This window comes from Pararge aegeria, chromosome 9 (genome assembly GCF_905163445.1).
Source record: "Pararge aegeria chromosome 9, ilParAegt1.1, whole genome shotgun sequence".
Classification (NCBI taxonomy): domain Eukaryota; kingdom Metazoa; phylum Arthropoda; class Insecta; order Lepidoptera; family Nymphalidae; genus Pararge; species Pararge aegeria.
The window spans coordinates 7,082,822-7,098,537 of record NC_053188.1 but is presented as its reverse complement, the minus strand read 5'-3'; the positions used below and the strand labels follow the sequence as shown (position 1 = coordinate 7,098,537).

General features: G+C 36.5%; 2 protein-coding genes across 49 annotated transcripts in view; one reads left to right on the top strand and one right to left on the bottom strand.

The window, feature by feature from the left end:
- The window catches only part of LOC120626601 (glutamate-gated chloride channel), a 131,604-nt gene that overhangs the window by 66,852 nt on the left and 49,036 nt on the right, over positions 1-15,716 (top strand). For 46 of the 48 annotated variants that reach the window (XM_039894159.1, XM_039894201.1, XM_039894198.1 and 43 more), the window contains one exon: positions 5,381-5,555. The exons of the other annotated variants lie outside the window; for them this stretch is intronic. The gene's annotated coding sequence lies outside the window, so the exon portion shown is untranslated. The remainder of the gene's footprint in view (positions 1-5,380; positions 5,556-15,716) is intronic. 48 annotated transcript variants of the gene reach the window in all.
- LOC120626457 lies at positions 1,764-3,146 on the bottom strand. Its single transcript, XM_039893983.1, has one exon. The coding sequence runs from the start codon at positions 3,144-3,146 to the stop codon at positions 1,764-1,766; it is 1,383 nt and encodes a 460-aa protein (XP_039749917.1).

Here is a 15,716-nt window from a genome sequence, read left to right as displayed (position 1 = left end):
CACTTTCCGTGGATACATTTCTTCTAAAGCCGAACTGTGCATCATTTAATTTTATATATCCACTGAGCTGGCAGTCAAGCAGACCATCAAACACCTTTCCCAAAACTGTGGCTAATGCAATTGGCCTGTAGTTACCTTTATCGGCAATATCACCCGTTTTATTTTTAACTACAGGCACAACTACATTATCCATTAGGTCTGCAGGAAGGTACGAGTGTCGGATGCAAAACGTATAAAACATAGCAAGGATCCGGTAAACATGAGAACCCGCATTCAACAGGTGCTCTACACTCAGTTCATCATGTCCCGGAGCCTTTCCCCTCGCCAAGCTCTTTATAATACTCTCTACCTCTTTAGCGCTAAATGATAGAGAAGAGCCCGACGCAGGCAAATCAACCCTCTGCGCATACTGATTCCGAGTTAATGGTGATTGGACTCTAAAATGCTCCTTGAATATGTTAGCTATACGTTTTGCATCCGTTTCCCCATCGACACTAACAGGGAGGCTCGCTCTAGGGTTTAATTTGTTTGTTTCCTTCCAAAATTTATGGAATTTTTTCTGTCTATGCTGCTCTGCTAATACATCCATCTGCAATTGCTCTTTATTTCTCTGACAAAATTTAAGTTTATTTTTAAAATTCTTCTTGCTAGATTTCATGTCTTGAAATTCTTTACCATACAAGAGCATGCCATGTATTTTCCACGTCTCAAATTTTTCACGAGCCTCCCTGCGTGCGTCCTTGACGTACTTATTCCATCCAACCACACGCCTACGCCTCCCAACTCGTCCCGGCTGGTTGCTCGCGATCGCTGCCTCCTGCAGCGCGTGGACTACTTTTCGGTACAACTCATCAATCACAAGCCTATGACTTCCATCCGTACATATATCGTCACAACATGCACTTAGTTCCGGAGGGAAGTCAATGTTTCTCAAAAAGCTGTTACATACTTGTTGATATATATTGGTCTGAGTTCTGTCTCCCCATCTTATTTTGTCTTTGTTTTGTGTTAGTACATCATAATTCCTTGATTTTATTCTTGTAACATAAAGATTACAATTGATCTCTAGGGGAAAATGATCAGACCAATATACATCGTAGCGCACCTTGGCCTCACTGATCGACAGCCACGCTGCCTCCGTGGCCACACAGTGGTCGAGCCAGCGACGACATCCATGTGCGTCACTTATAAATGTGTATGTGTCGCTGTCTCGCCCGAGCTTAGCAATATCGGCGCATATCCATTTCTGGTCGGTACAAAAATTTAAAAGTTCCTTACCGAAGAGTTCGCCAAGATGCGCATTAAAATCGCCCAACATATATACCGACTCAATGCCACAGGTATCAATTATAGCTACAATTTCACTTAAACAATCATTAAATTCAATAATATTATCAGCTGAATCCGTAGGCATGTACACATTAACAAACAACATCTCGCGATTGGCAGTTACGCCCTTTATCGCCGTAATGCGATCACTATGACACGGCACTATAGACACTGAGGTAAACACACTTTTCCGCCACAATACCGCCACGCCTCCAAACGGCCTGCCTCTCAGTATCCCAGTGGAGAGATTTATAGATGACTTACCAGTGTACATGAAATCGTTATGTATTTCCCCGAGTAAAGGTATCTCATAAGGCATAAGCCAGGTTTCTTGAAGGGCTATTATATCTGCCGATTGACAAAGTGACTTCACACATTCACTAGATCTCTTAAGGCCCTTGCAATTAAAAGTAATCAATTTTAAATTTAAATTTTTATCCATTATTAGAAGTTTCTTTGGCCTCTGTTCCATTTGCCTGAGCTGAGTCTGCCCTCCTACCTTTGAAATATATGTACCGCCTAAATGCTATACCCTCTGGCCACATGTTTTCATCCATAAATACCGATAGCTTGTGGTGAGGAATATCAAATTTGTAGGCTTCATACTGTTTATCCTGTTTCATTTTTATTTTGGTGAGTTCTACTGAGACATTCGTCTTTTCATAAATATGCCTTTTAATATCACTTATTGAAGCGCCCTTGTCAACGTTATATATGTAAAAAGGTATTTTGACTTCCGCAGCCTTAAAACTCCCATTTGACACGGTAGAACCCTTACCCTTATTTCCTTTAAACTTGTTTTTAATTTTACTTTTATAAGTTACCTTAATCCATTCCTCTTCTTTAGGTTTTTCGCTCGACTTTAAGATATCGGCAAATGTTACGGTCGAAACCGCAGTGGGCCTCTCCACGTGTCTATCTAAAACAAGATCGCTGCTATCGGAGTGCATCCTGTGTATGAGCGGGACATCTTGATGCGCTTGCGTTACTGACTGCACTCTATTGTTATCTAGCCCGACCGGTTTGTTCGAAACCGCGGTAGGCCGCAGGTTACACGCGCGCGGCGTGCAATAAGGATGCATAGCCGTGTTCGCACTATGTTGGAGCGGAATAGATTGCTGACCTTGGCCTTGCGTATTTGCTATGCACTCTCCGTTCATTGACCCCGCTGTCAGCTGATTATTATTGTTCGGAGCAAACTCGATGCTCGCGACTTGTTTCTCCTTTGTAACTTTCAGTGGTGAGACAGAGATAGCACTAGTACTGTTGCTTACGTTTAAGAAATCGCCAACGGTCATTGCTTGCTCGCCGGCTGACTCATTAACAGACGATTTTAAAACAATTGGCGGTAAGCCGAACGGCCCGCTATCGACATAGCAACTTTCTGATAGACATGCACCTCTCTTAGTATTTACATAATCGCCTCTAGGACTGCAGTCTCTAAGGTCTATTTTCGAATGTTCACCTCTCACCGACTTCATGAAATCTTCCTTCATTACATATGTTTCCTTAATATTTTTCACATCAGCCTTTAAGATTAATAGATCTTTTAACAGTCTAGTTACATCTACGTGATCAAACGTTAGCGGGGGCAGTTTCTGTAGATCCCGCGCCACAAAGATTGGAAGTTTTTCTGGGTCTGTATTCTGGAAAAGGCAGATGATGTCCTCTACTTCCCGTTGCATTTTACCATCTCTCCTTCTGGATATATTCCGTTTCTTTGCTGGCACTGCCTCGAATAGCAATCTCTTTGCTTTCTTGATGTCCTCAGCAGTGAAACCAGAGACGCAAACACGTATAAGGCTTTCCACATCCATAATATTTAGCTTTCCTTCAATAAAACATAAAACCTCCGAAATTACAAGGTTACACCCCACACATTTCACTGTACTTTCACTAATTTCACTCGACGACATCACGATCGCTGTTCTAGTGACCGGTCGCTACGACGGTCGCGACGCGACTCCTGTAATGTAAAGTACTATAAAGCTAATAAAAGCAAGTTAAAAAGTTGGTAAATGAAAAAATTAATTATTGCATGCAAGTATGTTCATAGTGGTGCTGTGTATATGTAGATATGTGTAGTGAAAGTATGCAAGATAATGTGTGTAGTATGGTAGGTGTGCATGTTTGATGATGTGTGATACGATAGATATATGCGGAATACATAGTGAGCAACAGAAATAAAAACATACAGAACTCTCATTCGACCTCCAGTCCGCTGGACAGATGACCTTAAAAAGGTGGCTGGAAACGGCTGGATGAAAAAAGGAGGAGGACCGTGTGTGGTGGCGCGCTCTTGGAAAGGCCTATGTTCGCACGTCTCACTTCACACCCGCGGAATGTTGCTAGTTCACAAACTTTCCCATTTTGCCCATTTCATGGTAAACGTTTAGAACATTAGAGGTAAGATAATTACTGTCAAATGCTAAATGGAGTGAAGAGACTAACCGCCTGTTGGAGAAATACTACTAAAGTGGAGTGGTTTTTGATGCTTCAATATAAGTCGCGTATACGCCTTCTGTACGTTCTTAATTCTATGTAGTGAGCACTAAATTTAATTTACTAAATATTATTCGCAACATCCTGGTTCTCTAATGGTTAATGTCAGTTGGTTTAAGATCTGTCCTACTCTTACTTATAAATAGTAATGGGAAACCACAATAGGTAGGTAATATATATAAAGCTCAATATTTAATACGGTGAAACAGCGAACTTTGTATGAATTTGTCATATTTAGATTTTCGGTGCTTTATTTATAATACCAGATTAACGGGGAAGCTACGTGTTACACGAGAACTAACAATGTCTCCGAACAATGTCAATAAATTGGAGTGTGTAAATATTGACAAACTAACATATTGTCATTGTTAATAGCCAATATATTTAGACACGCAATCAATCAACCCTTCGGGAGTAACCTTTGTTGGTTCCTCTACAATTTCTTCCCATACCTTCCTTACTCTTCGACTGTTCCGTTCTTCTGCACGTTTAAACCAACTCGTGTTTTTTTATTAGGTAGATACTGTTACCAATTCTCAATTGTCCTTCCTATTCTCCTATTCCTATTCCTATTCCTATATTAGTTTAGTTCAGTTAAAAAACCGACACTATCAAGTATACTGACACCCGACAGCTATAGTCAACATTCTAGGTTTTCAAAAAAAGGTTTGACAATGTACACTTTCAATTGTCAAAGTCTGCGGCCTCATTCCGGAGATTTAATTGATTCAATTGTACAAAAATCTCAAATTTTATTGTTGAGTAAAAATAGGTTGTCCCATAATGAGATAACTAGATAATGCGTTACAATATAACTTTCAATGTTTAAATACCTTTTTCTATTGTTAGTGTGGTTTATACTACAAACGTAGAATAAGGCGAGAGATAACATTTTTGATAAGTTTTTATCTCGTTACGATAACAAAGAAATATAACTTCTAAGGCATGTACATAGGTACACACACGTTTTTTTTCGTAAGATATTACTTAACACAATTTTTATAGTAGACTGTGGACCTTGTTGATTTAGAGCAACGTCGAGTAATCTAAAGCATTGGTTTGGGCAAAAAATCTCACATTCAGAATAATTTAACAGTGCAACTCACTCGCACTAAGTAACTTATCGCAATCAGCATAATCTAACATCTCTTTGATTATACCAGTTGGAGCGGAAATGGCTAGCTTATTGTATTTGCGTTCCCATACTACAGAACTGAATTAATTCTACTTCTTAGCTCGTACGCTGCGATTTGATTAAGCTTGCGGTAATCTGGTACCCCTGATTCTGCATTTTTATGAATGCAGCAAATTAAAAAAAGGAACAATGACGGAAATAAAACATTCCCCAGCCCTGCTATTTAAAATGTTTATTTTATTTAATGTATTCTTGAAATGCCTGAGGCATCGGCATCAAAAATATGGTGTGTAGTGTCCCAAATAAAAGATTTATTATCACTGTTATTCATATAAACAGTTAATAATATCTTTACAGTCTGCTTTAGGTCGCTTAATATAACTTACATTCCAATTAGGTATGGTTTTATTTCAGTCGAGTTGGTGTTGAGGCGTTACGTTGTTGGAAAGCAGTTAAAGTGATCTTCAAAAAGCAGAGAAAAGGAAAAGGCCACCTGCGGGCCACTTACATCGAAGTCATCCAGTCATTGACACGAATCAACGTTGCTTAAAAAAAGCAGCACTATCGCAGCTATACCACAAATAATAAGGTTACGTATACCAGAATTTCCAATTTCTTGCTTAATACAACCATACCTACCATAGTATTCAATCTACTTTATCGATTCTTTTCTACTTTCTTATTTTAGGCACGTCTCAACTAACTGCAGATTCCATAGAATTCCAACTTCCAAGGTATCACCTTCTGAGATAAATCAGCTTTTCAGCATTTTGACGTAGTCGGTACCAGTGAATCGGTATTCAAATCCCAACTAGTAGTTTTACTTTTAAGTTTAAGAATTGAGTTATAATCATCATCTCACCACAATGAAAAAAAAAAGATTTGTACGCATTAAAAGTACCTCCTTTCTATAGACCTCATTAAATTAAGACGGTTTTTAATTTGACTTTGAGTTTGAAACACCGTTTCGCGTTGCGGTAGGCACGATGTTGCGTAGAAATAAGTTGCGAGGAATCGAGGCTTAACATACGGTTAACTTACCCATCATCAACCTATCAAGGGCCCACTCCACAGTAGGGCAAGGGTCTTACTCGAACAGGTATTTTACTCAGTTTTTTACTAAGTTTATTCCATTCAGCAATTGACAGTAATAATTTTACCTCTAATGTTCTAAACGTTTACCATGAAATGGGAAAAATCACCATTCCGAGGGTGTGAAGTAAGACGTGCGCGGGGCATTTTACTGATTTTGGACACAAGGCACTATATGTAATAATGATGAACGAGGGTTCTGTATATTCTAAATTCTGTGGAACACGCATTTTATTTCTTAGTACGGTGCTTAATAGGCGCAGAATGGTTCGGGCGTCTGGAAAAGAGGAGAATTCAATAGAAAGATTCCGTTTAAATCATTAACGGCTTTTGTTAGCCCCTTAAGAATTTTCTTATAGGTCGTGTCATTGATTCGATGCATTCACTGGAATGCATTGCGAATCACAGACTTATTCGCTATCTTAGATGATGTGCTGGTTACTGGAAGGTTTGCTTACTATTTTTGGACACAGAGCAAAACGTAGGTATTATTTATTTCAGCAAAAAATCCGTGCAAGTACAATATGTTGAATCCTTGAAGAACCGTGAATGGAAATCGTTACGAATGCAGATTTGAACAAATGTTACAAATGCAGCTTTGAATATTCTATCCCCAGCGACCTCTGAAACAACCATACCGTTGATTTCCTAGCCAGATCTATGCATTCAGATTCACAAGTCATAATTGATCTTTTATCAGACAACATAGTGTGTACGTGACAAACTATTTTAAGCTTTAGCTATCAAGACTTTTACTTTTTCTCTACTATATTCCGCCCGATTCGCCTCTTTGTTGACTTTATTGTTAGAATTTCAGTTGGTTGCTCTATTTTCAAAATCATTGGCAATTAAAGATTAATCACCATTCAAGATTCAGCTCCACGCGAGAATCTACAAGAGTAGAGAAAGTGAGACATATTACCTTGTATTCGATGGGGCTATAGTTCTATTTATATTGACTACTACTAGCTGTTGCCCGCGGCTTCGTCCGCGTTCTTTTTTGTTTTTAAAGCATCCCGTAAGAACAGTTTATTTCGGAGATGTGTGGCATTCAATTAAGGTGTAGTTATATTAGTTTTAGCAAAAAAATTGTTAAAATCGGTCCAGTACTTTTGGAGACTATTGGGTACAAACAAAAAAACGTTTCTCCTTATAACATAAGTATAGAGTATAGATTATGGTTTCGGACCTTAAAGTACCTTAAGTGGGTCCTGACTATTATTCATCGTAGCATTACAAGGGGCAAAAAGTCAGCCATAATTGGGCGAAGTTAGTTACAAATGGCTTCACAAATTTCATGCCTGCGTCTAATGACGCGAAATTCACACGCCGCGCCGTCCTAGTAATTATTTTCATATATAACGGTTGTTTGCTTTGTATTAAATCGGTGGAATTCTAACTTTGTGTTGTAGAAGGTAAGATACATAGTTGAGTGGAAACCAGAGGTTTACTCCTAAATACTTTTGGAGCACAGCTGGATGCACGGCTAAACGAGTTGTTAATCTCTAACCCCCCGTTGTCCTTATAGGTTAGAGGTCAGTACTTAACGTAATCTAAAAAATACGTAGGTATAACTGAAAATGTATGAATATACTTAAGCAGTAGACAGAAGAGATTTGTAGTTATGTACAAAAATATATAAAATAGAATAAAATAAGAACAGAAATATCTATTAATATCGAAATATTAACAAATAAGATACGATAGGGCTGTCATAAGCAGAATATTGTATATGAAAAATAAATAAAGATTTAAATAAAACGTCTACAAATCTAACCAATCTTTACAAACTTTAACAACGTATTATCATAGCAAGCAAGAGGAAAATTAAGGTTAATATAAATTAAATTAACAAACCTCTTATAATAATAGAATTGTAAATAATATACCTACAGCTGTTACAGCTATAAACTAACATGTTTATAGTATATTTTTTTTGTATATTCCATAAAAAATTAATGTTCAAAGACAACGAAATGGTGTTCCTCAAAGTAAATGTTACGTATTTGCGAAAAGTACTTATGCTTGAGGTATACATTTTTTTAACCATTCATTTCTCAGGTAAAAAAATTACACGGAAATATTTTAAAAAATGGTTTAAGAATTTGGTTAATAAGTAAGGCATATTTTAATATAAACGAATGTTATTGAGACAGTTCTTGATTAGTGTCTAAACTTTAAAATTTTAATAGTCATATGTATAATAAAATAAAAATATATAAGAAAATTGCACGCCAAAAGTGGCAAACTGTTGGAACTATTCCCACTTACAACAAAAAAAATGTACACAGTTAAAGCAATAATATTTATTTTGTTCTTTATTCTAATGCTGTAACAGCTTTTTCAAGGTCGAGGCCTAGAGTTAATTAAACCGAGGCCGAATTTAAAATTCACACGCTTGCTGAGTATTATTTCTATAAGATTTTGGCGACTCATATAAAACTTTCTATGGAAAATGTGTGTGTGTCTATTGATTTTAAAAGTAAGTCGGAAAAATGTTAGTGTATTGAACTCGCTTTAATAACAATCTTTGTAAGTTTTAATAATAATAATAATAATATTTCTTTGTGAAACCTTGGTTGTAAGTAGGTAAAATTAAAGTTACAGTACCGGTACAATAAGTGGAAATTGAATAATTTACGTTATTGAATTTCTAATGCAGAAACTATTGTAGGAACACTTTAATAATGAGTACTTAGATCTTTTGAATTTTGCAAGGAATGAAATTAGTTATGTATCGTTTTAATTCCTTAAAACGCAATATTTGTAATTAATATTTGTAATTTTTGAAGTTATACTTCTTTTGGCGCGTTAGGGAAAAATGATGAGAGTATTTTTTTACAATGCGCGCGCACACCGTCACACGAAACCAACGCCCTGAAGTTTAACCATTCAACCATAAGGTTTGACAGTGACACTTTCAATTGTCAAAGTGTGTCGGCTCATTTCGATGATTTAATTGAATCAATTGTTCAAAAATCTCAAATTTTAATGGTGAGTGAAAATGCAAACTGCAAGTGCATTAAAACTGTGACTTTTTTTTAAGATGTGAAAAGAAACAGTGCATGAAAAATATGCATATGAAAAATTCAAGTGAAATCTTGTTTGAATAGCTTATGAACCGATGTTTTTAGACAGCTTATATTTCAAGTTTGTAATAAGCTTATTTTCAAGTTAAAGCCCCGCAGACTTACCTTATGTTTAGTTAAAACACTCGGTTGAAGTATTTTTGCTAAACTGTTTGTTTATTTATACAGCAAACAATGCATCAATACATCACAATAGAGCAAACATTTGCGCATAACAACAGTTGATTCGTATGTATATTAATCACTACGGGGCCAACTCCATCAATTAAGGCATGCGATGAGAAACACGTCATAAACTAACACAATATGGAATACCCATGGAATTAGGTTATACTGTATATCTATCGTGCACACAAACGAGAATAATATTTACATTGTACATGGTTCGGTTACGAGTTGTTTGGGATAAAAAATGCCACGTATTTTTATATGAAAACTAGTAGTTAATTCGAGATTAAATGTATGTTGTGTTATTCCAAGGTATCTTAAAAGGTATATTAAACTACATGTAGAGCTGCCTGGAGGCAGAAATTGTAATTTGTAACTTTTTGTATATTTAATATGGGATATTAATTCCATGTGCATTTTTTGCACGCCTCATAAGCGAAGCGTTGAGGTTGTGCTCTACTCTCGACATTTCAAACAAAGCAGTTTTCTCGAAACTGAAATTGATTTTTTGTTATTTATATTGCACTTACAGGTTAATTTGAGTACACTAATATCAAGTCAAATAATTTGTCAGGCACATAAAATACATTTCAATAACAATTTTTTTGTTTAACATAGTAAATAATAGAATTAAACATAATCTTTTCTGGACGTCCGTGTACGGACGGGTGTATGTGGCATCAAAATTGGTCGAAAAAATTATCGTATCGGAATATTTTTTTTTTAATTATCTAAAGTAACACACGACATAATTTCTTAGTTAATATGAGCGTTCAATTCACTGTCGTTAAATTTCCATGTAATTATTCTAGCTAATATTAATTGTAACTTTCAATGTGCAATCATTATGACATTCCCGTGTCTTGTTTACAAAAAATGAATAATAATTAATATGAAAAAAAAAATTTGTAATGACCATTGAAAGTTTCAGTTAAAAAAAATTCAATTTTATTGTGAAAAAAATGAGATTATGAGGCGTGCACTTTTGGATTTTCCAAACTTTTTTTTATTAACGTTAGTTTTTAATTATTCTATTATATAATACCTTGTGAAGGTCATATAACTTTGACCTATACTTAACAGTAATAAAAAATGTTATTATTATTTATTTTCAATATAATATCAGCATTCGTCTATCGTTTTATAATATACTAGCGTACCCAGCCCGCTTCGCCGTTTCGCTTTTTCTTTATTTTATTTAAACTTCCTTCATTAAATTTTTAATTTAAGTCTCATAATATATTAAATCATTTAATTCTCTCCGTATTCATTCTCTTCTATTGTCTTCTCGAGCGGTCGAAGATCATTTTCTACACCCATGTACACCCAAAAATAGAATATCATCATACTAAATGAAATCTGTATTTGACAGTTTGACAGTTCGAAAAAAGGAGTGCTCCGATCGTCACCAAAATTTACAGGATTACTCTACTTACTTTACATATGAAAGTTTCATTCACGGTCCAGCCGTTTCGGAGCCTATACGGAATATACCGACACACTTTTTTTTTTATATATATAGATATATATACCTATTTGATGAACCAGGGAGTAGGCCCAGATGATGGTCAATGGAAACCATGACTAATAAACAGAGCAAAACTTCGCAGGGCATGCAACGAACACGTACCACAAAAGGCCCCCCTGAGCAACATGAAGCGTAGGTGTTCAGCCTCATGTGCCTGTAATTACACCGCTAACCACGCCCTTCAGACCGAACATAGCAATGTTGCTTGGCAGCAGAAATTAGCATAGCTGCAGTAGTTCCCCGGCAGTTGCGTGCACTTCATACATGCACAAAAGCACTGCATACCCTAAAATTGATATATATCTCGTATAGCGGGAGGATTTTTGCCGTTTTATGCAATTTTTCTGCTGTATGCATACCCTCCTAAGAAACAAAGTGCACGGCAGTGTTCCCCGGATAAGCTTTTATTTTAGCATGAATAACTTATGCACGAGCTAATTTCATAAACCTACCATTCTACGAATGCTGGTAGGTTTGCGATTACAATTTTAAAATAAATATTCATTATGCCTCGACCATACCTAAACACTGCGGTTGGAAGAGGTGACTAAACTAAATTTTTGTTTGTGTGTGTGATCACTAAAAAGTGATCGATGGTTTCTACACATTTTTTTTTTTACAATATTTGACGGTCGATTGGCGTAGTTGGTCAGAGGGCAGCGACCCTGCCTTCTGAAGTTCTGGGTCTAAGGCCGTGGGTTCGATTCCCACAACTGGAAAAATGTTTGTGTGATAAACATGAATGTTTTTCAGTGTCTGGGTGTATTATAAGTATTTATGTATATTATTCATTAAAATATTGAACAGTCATCTTAGTACCCATAACACAAGCTACGCTTACTTTGGGGCTAGATGGCTATGTGTGTATTGTCGTAGTATATTTATTTATTTATTTTTGGAAAACAAACCTCGCCACGAGATAATTAATATTTCTACCATTTTCTCGTCCTATCGCAAAAACGGGTAAACACTTCATCATTAATAAATAAATATACTACGACAATGCACACTTCGCCATCCAGCCCCAAAGTAAGCGTAGCTTGTGTTATGGGTACTAAGATGACTGTTGAATATTTTTATGAATAATATACATAAATACTTATAATATACAGATAAACATCCAGACACTGAAAAACATTCGTGTTCATCACACTAACATTTTCCAGTTGTGGGAATCGAACCCACGGCCTTGGACTCAGAAAGCAAGGTCGCTGCCCACTGCGCCACTCAGCCGTCAAATAATGATGATGATCATGATAATGACCCAATTGCCAAGTCATTTTCCAATAATTAAGTTTTACACTGATCTTTTGTGGATGATCGTCAGAGTGAAACGTGCTAAGAATATTTTTTGAGGACGGATGAGATTTAGATATAAATTCATACCTATACTTGTCCTACGAGAGAAGTTTCCAAGAACATAAAGCTGGGACGTTATTCAAAGTAGGTAATATAAGATTTCTCTGCGTAATTAAGTTGAATTTTTTCGTCTGCAGTTTCTAATTGCATCATACAGATTCTTCTATTTCTTGCGGAAAAGACTGGTATTCCTTTGGTAAATGTACGGTAAAATTTATACGAGAAAAGCGACTGATAAGGTTTCAGTTGCTTTTGCGGTGCGCGTTATAAGCAGAACTTTAAAACACCTACCTACCTTGTAACTAATCTCTGGAAAAAATTAGAGGACTTACTGATAGTAATAAAACTGCACTCACACACTTCATACAGACGACTTCCTGGCAAAATGTGCCGTGGCGAAACGCCTAACTGGCAGATGTGAAACAACAAAACTACTTTTAGTGAAAAAGAGAAGTATCAAAACCAAAATATCTATCTGGGGAAGTTAGATTAACGCCCACTGTGCGTCGCCACGCCAACAGACAGTGTGAGCATGGTTTGTTACATTATAAAGTAAATCTCAACTTCTGTTGGTAAAGTTTTTAACTACTTAGACATTTAGAAGTTTTTTATTATTTACTAGCTGTCTCCCGCGTTTTTCGCCCGCGCGTATTATGGTAGTTTACAATACCCGTGGGAAGCGTTTGTTTTAGTGGGATCAAAAGTAGCCTACGTTACTCTATACCAAAACTGAAGTTGATATTTTACGTACCACACACTTTCACATTTAAATTATTAGTAAGGATTGTTGTATAAAACTGTTTACCCGATATTCAATTCTTCTTATTTACATAGTAAGATTTCAAAACTGGCATAACGTTTAACAAAAAATGTAAAACAAGCACACTGTGCCAAATTAAGAAAACCCCATTTACCAAGTGAATAGATGTGGGTCCCTAGCGTCCTCTTATGTCCTCTCGTTCGAGTTTCTAAGCCTGGTTCCGTTTCGGGCTGTAGATACTCTTAAGTAAGCTGTAATCCCATTTTTTTTTGGTCTGAATTTACTGCTTGTATAAAGACTACGCAGGTACCAGGTTCTAAGACAGGTAGTAGGTATGTAACCTTTTACTTGCAGCTAACAAATGTACTGTAAGGATTTAAAAATAAATTAATAAATAAATATAATACGTCAATACGCTCATCGCCATTTAGCTCCTAAGTAAGCTTAGCTTGTCATGGGTACTAAAATGATAGATGAATATTGTTATGAATAATATACCAAAATAATTATAAGCACCCGGACACTGAAAAACATTCATGTTCATAACACAAACATTTTCCAGTTGTGGAAATCGAACCCACGGCCTTGGACTCAGAAAGTAGGGTCGCGGTCCACTGCGCCAATAGGTTTCACAAATGACTGGTTTTTGTTGGCTTCTTCTCGGTAGAATGTGCCGACCCAACTGGTGGTAGAGTCATAAAAACAGATAAACTTAATCTCTTAATAGTGCTTTTAAAGTAGCTAGCCCTAACTGAATAAACTTGAATATACCTATCGTACTTCCGACGAACTTATGCACTCTACGAGCAAGAGTATCGCGTATAGAGTATACTGGCTGCTGTCCGTGTTCTTCGTCCGCGTTTATTATTTTTTACAAATCCCATGGGGACCCGTTCTTTTCTTGAGATACAAATGCTACTCTCCGTACTATTAACTACCTCCATGCCAAAAATCAAGAAGTTTAGTTGCTTAGCTAAGGTGCTAAGCAAGGAGAAACAAACAGACCAACGGATACTTTCGCATTTATAATATAAGTAAGAATTATTTTTGTCAGGATTACTAATAGTCTATGTAATCTAAAGTTCACTGTGGCGTGATATAATTTCAAAAAAGTCTATTAATATTTAAATTGACGGTTATTGCTGGCTGCATGTCGTGATGTTTCAAATAAAATCATTTATAGACCAATTAATTGCGAAAAGTATCACATTAATTGATAGGACAAGCTATATATGTATTGGAAAATCCGCCCTTAGTGGTATAAAACTAAAAGTAAAACACTCATAATTTTTGCTTTTACCATAATTTACTTTATAAACCTACCTTATAATATGTACATAAAGGTACATATTATAACAGATGGAAGTCGTAAACTTTTTTTCCAATCCTATTTCCGCCGTCTCTTTTAATTATATTTCTCTGTATAAAGGCTTTATGGGAGTGACTGCGGCTACATAACAACGTAGCTACAAGACTGCTACGCTTTCATGAATACAAAACCTTAAAGTATATGTACTTTTAATAGTTGTGAGGTTTTTTAAGACAAGGCTTGACCGGGGAAGTACTACAGCAATGCTATTTTCCGCCTAGCAGACTTGCTGTGTTTCAGTGTGTAGTTGCCGGTGTCATTCGAGCACTTATGGATTAACACCTACGCGTCAGGTTGATGGACCCGGGGCGGCCGTTTTTCTAGCACGTGTTCCTTGCAATCACTGCGAGTTTTGCTCTGTTTATACGCGATTAGATCGGTAATATGGAGGAATCGCGGTATAACCAACAACACCAAGAGTCGTCTAGTCCGTGCTTTGATCTTCCCTATTTCCATGTACGGAGTAGAAACATGGACAATTAAGGCGAGAGAAAGGCAAATAATGAAGCACTCGAGGTGTGTTGCTGGAGGCGTATGTTAAGGATTCCTTGGACAGCAAAGGAAAAAATGTCTATCTGGTCACAATTAGGGTTAAAAACTCGAATTTCCTCCATATGCTACGCACGCGTACTCTCTTATTTCGGATATATTATGCGAAGTGGAAATGAGAGTCTAGAAAAACTTATGATCACGGGAAATACCGAAGGCAAGAGACGGAGAGGCTGCTTACCAACATGATGGACAGACCAGCTGACGGACTCCAAGTGCAAATTTCACACTATTGCTATGCTGGCCATATTGGAGCCAGTGGAAGCAACTGGTCGTCGTCTTCAGCAATGAAGGAGCGACGAGAGATATAGGCGATGGTTTTTACTTACGTTTTGAACTTACTCGAGCACGTGAAAGTTAACTACGATTTATATGGTATCTTAGGAGCGTCATCTAGATAGCGTTTTTTCGATATCATACAATTCGTAGTTAACTTTCACGCGTTCGAATAAGTAAACGTATCTAGCAATTCTCACACTTGGCCCTCAGGTGTGAAAACTACGAAAGTGTGATGTTGATTCTCATACTACCTATCATACATATGTATATTATCAAATCCTTGGAACATGAAAAAATGGAAAAGGATAAATTATTCAATATTATTAAGTTATGCAATATTTCTTACTAAACGAAACATATAGAATAAACATACGTACACTCTGTGCACGATTAAGTAAAATTATTTCTTTACAAATAAAATCTCCTCTCCTCACCATCCATCATCATCTAAGATTATTTTGGTTATCTGCAATTTTATAGGTTTTCTATTCCAAAACGCCAAGCCACAGGGAGGCGTTGTTAAGTGTATCCTTACTCTAACACACTCTAAACCTAAA

Excerpts from the sequence above, each read along its gene's own strand:
- LOC120626457 (XM_039893983.1), bottom strand. The coding sequence starts at position 3,146 with ATGGATGTGGAAAGCCTTATACGTGTTTGCGTCTCTGGTTTCACTGCT.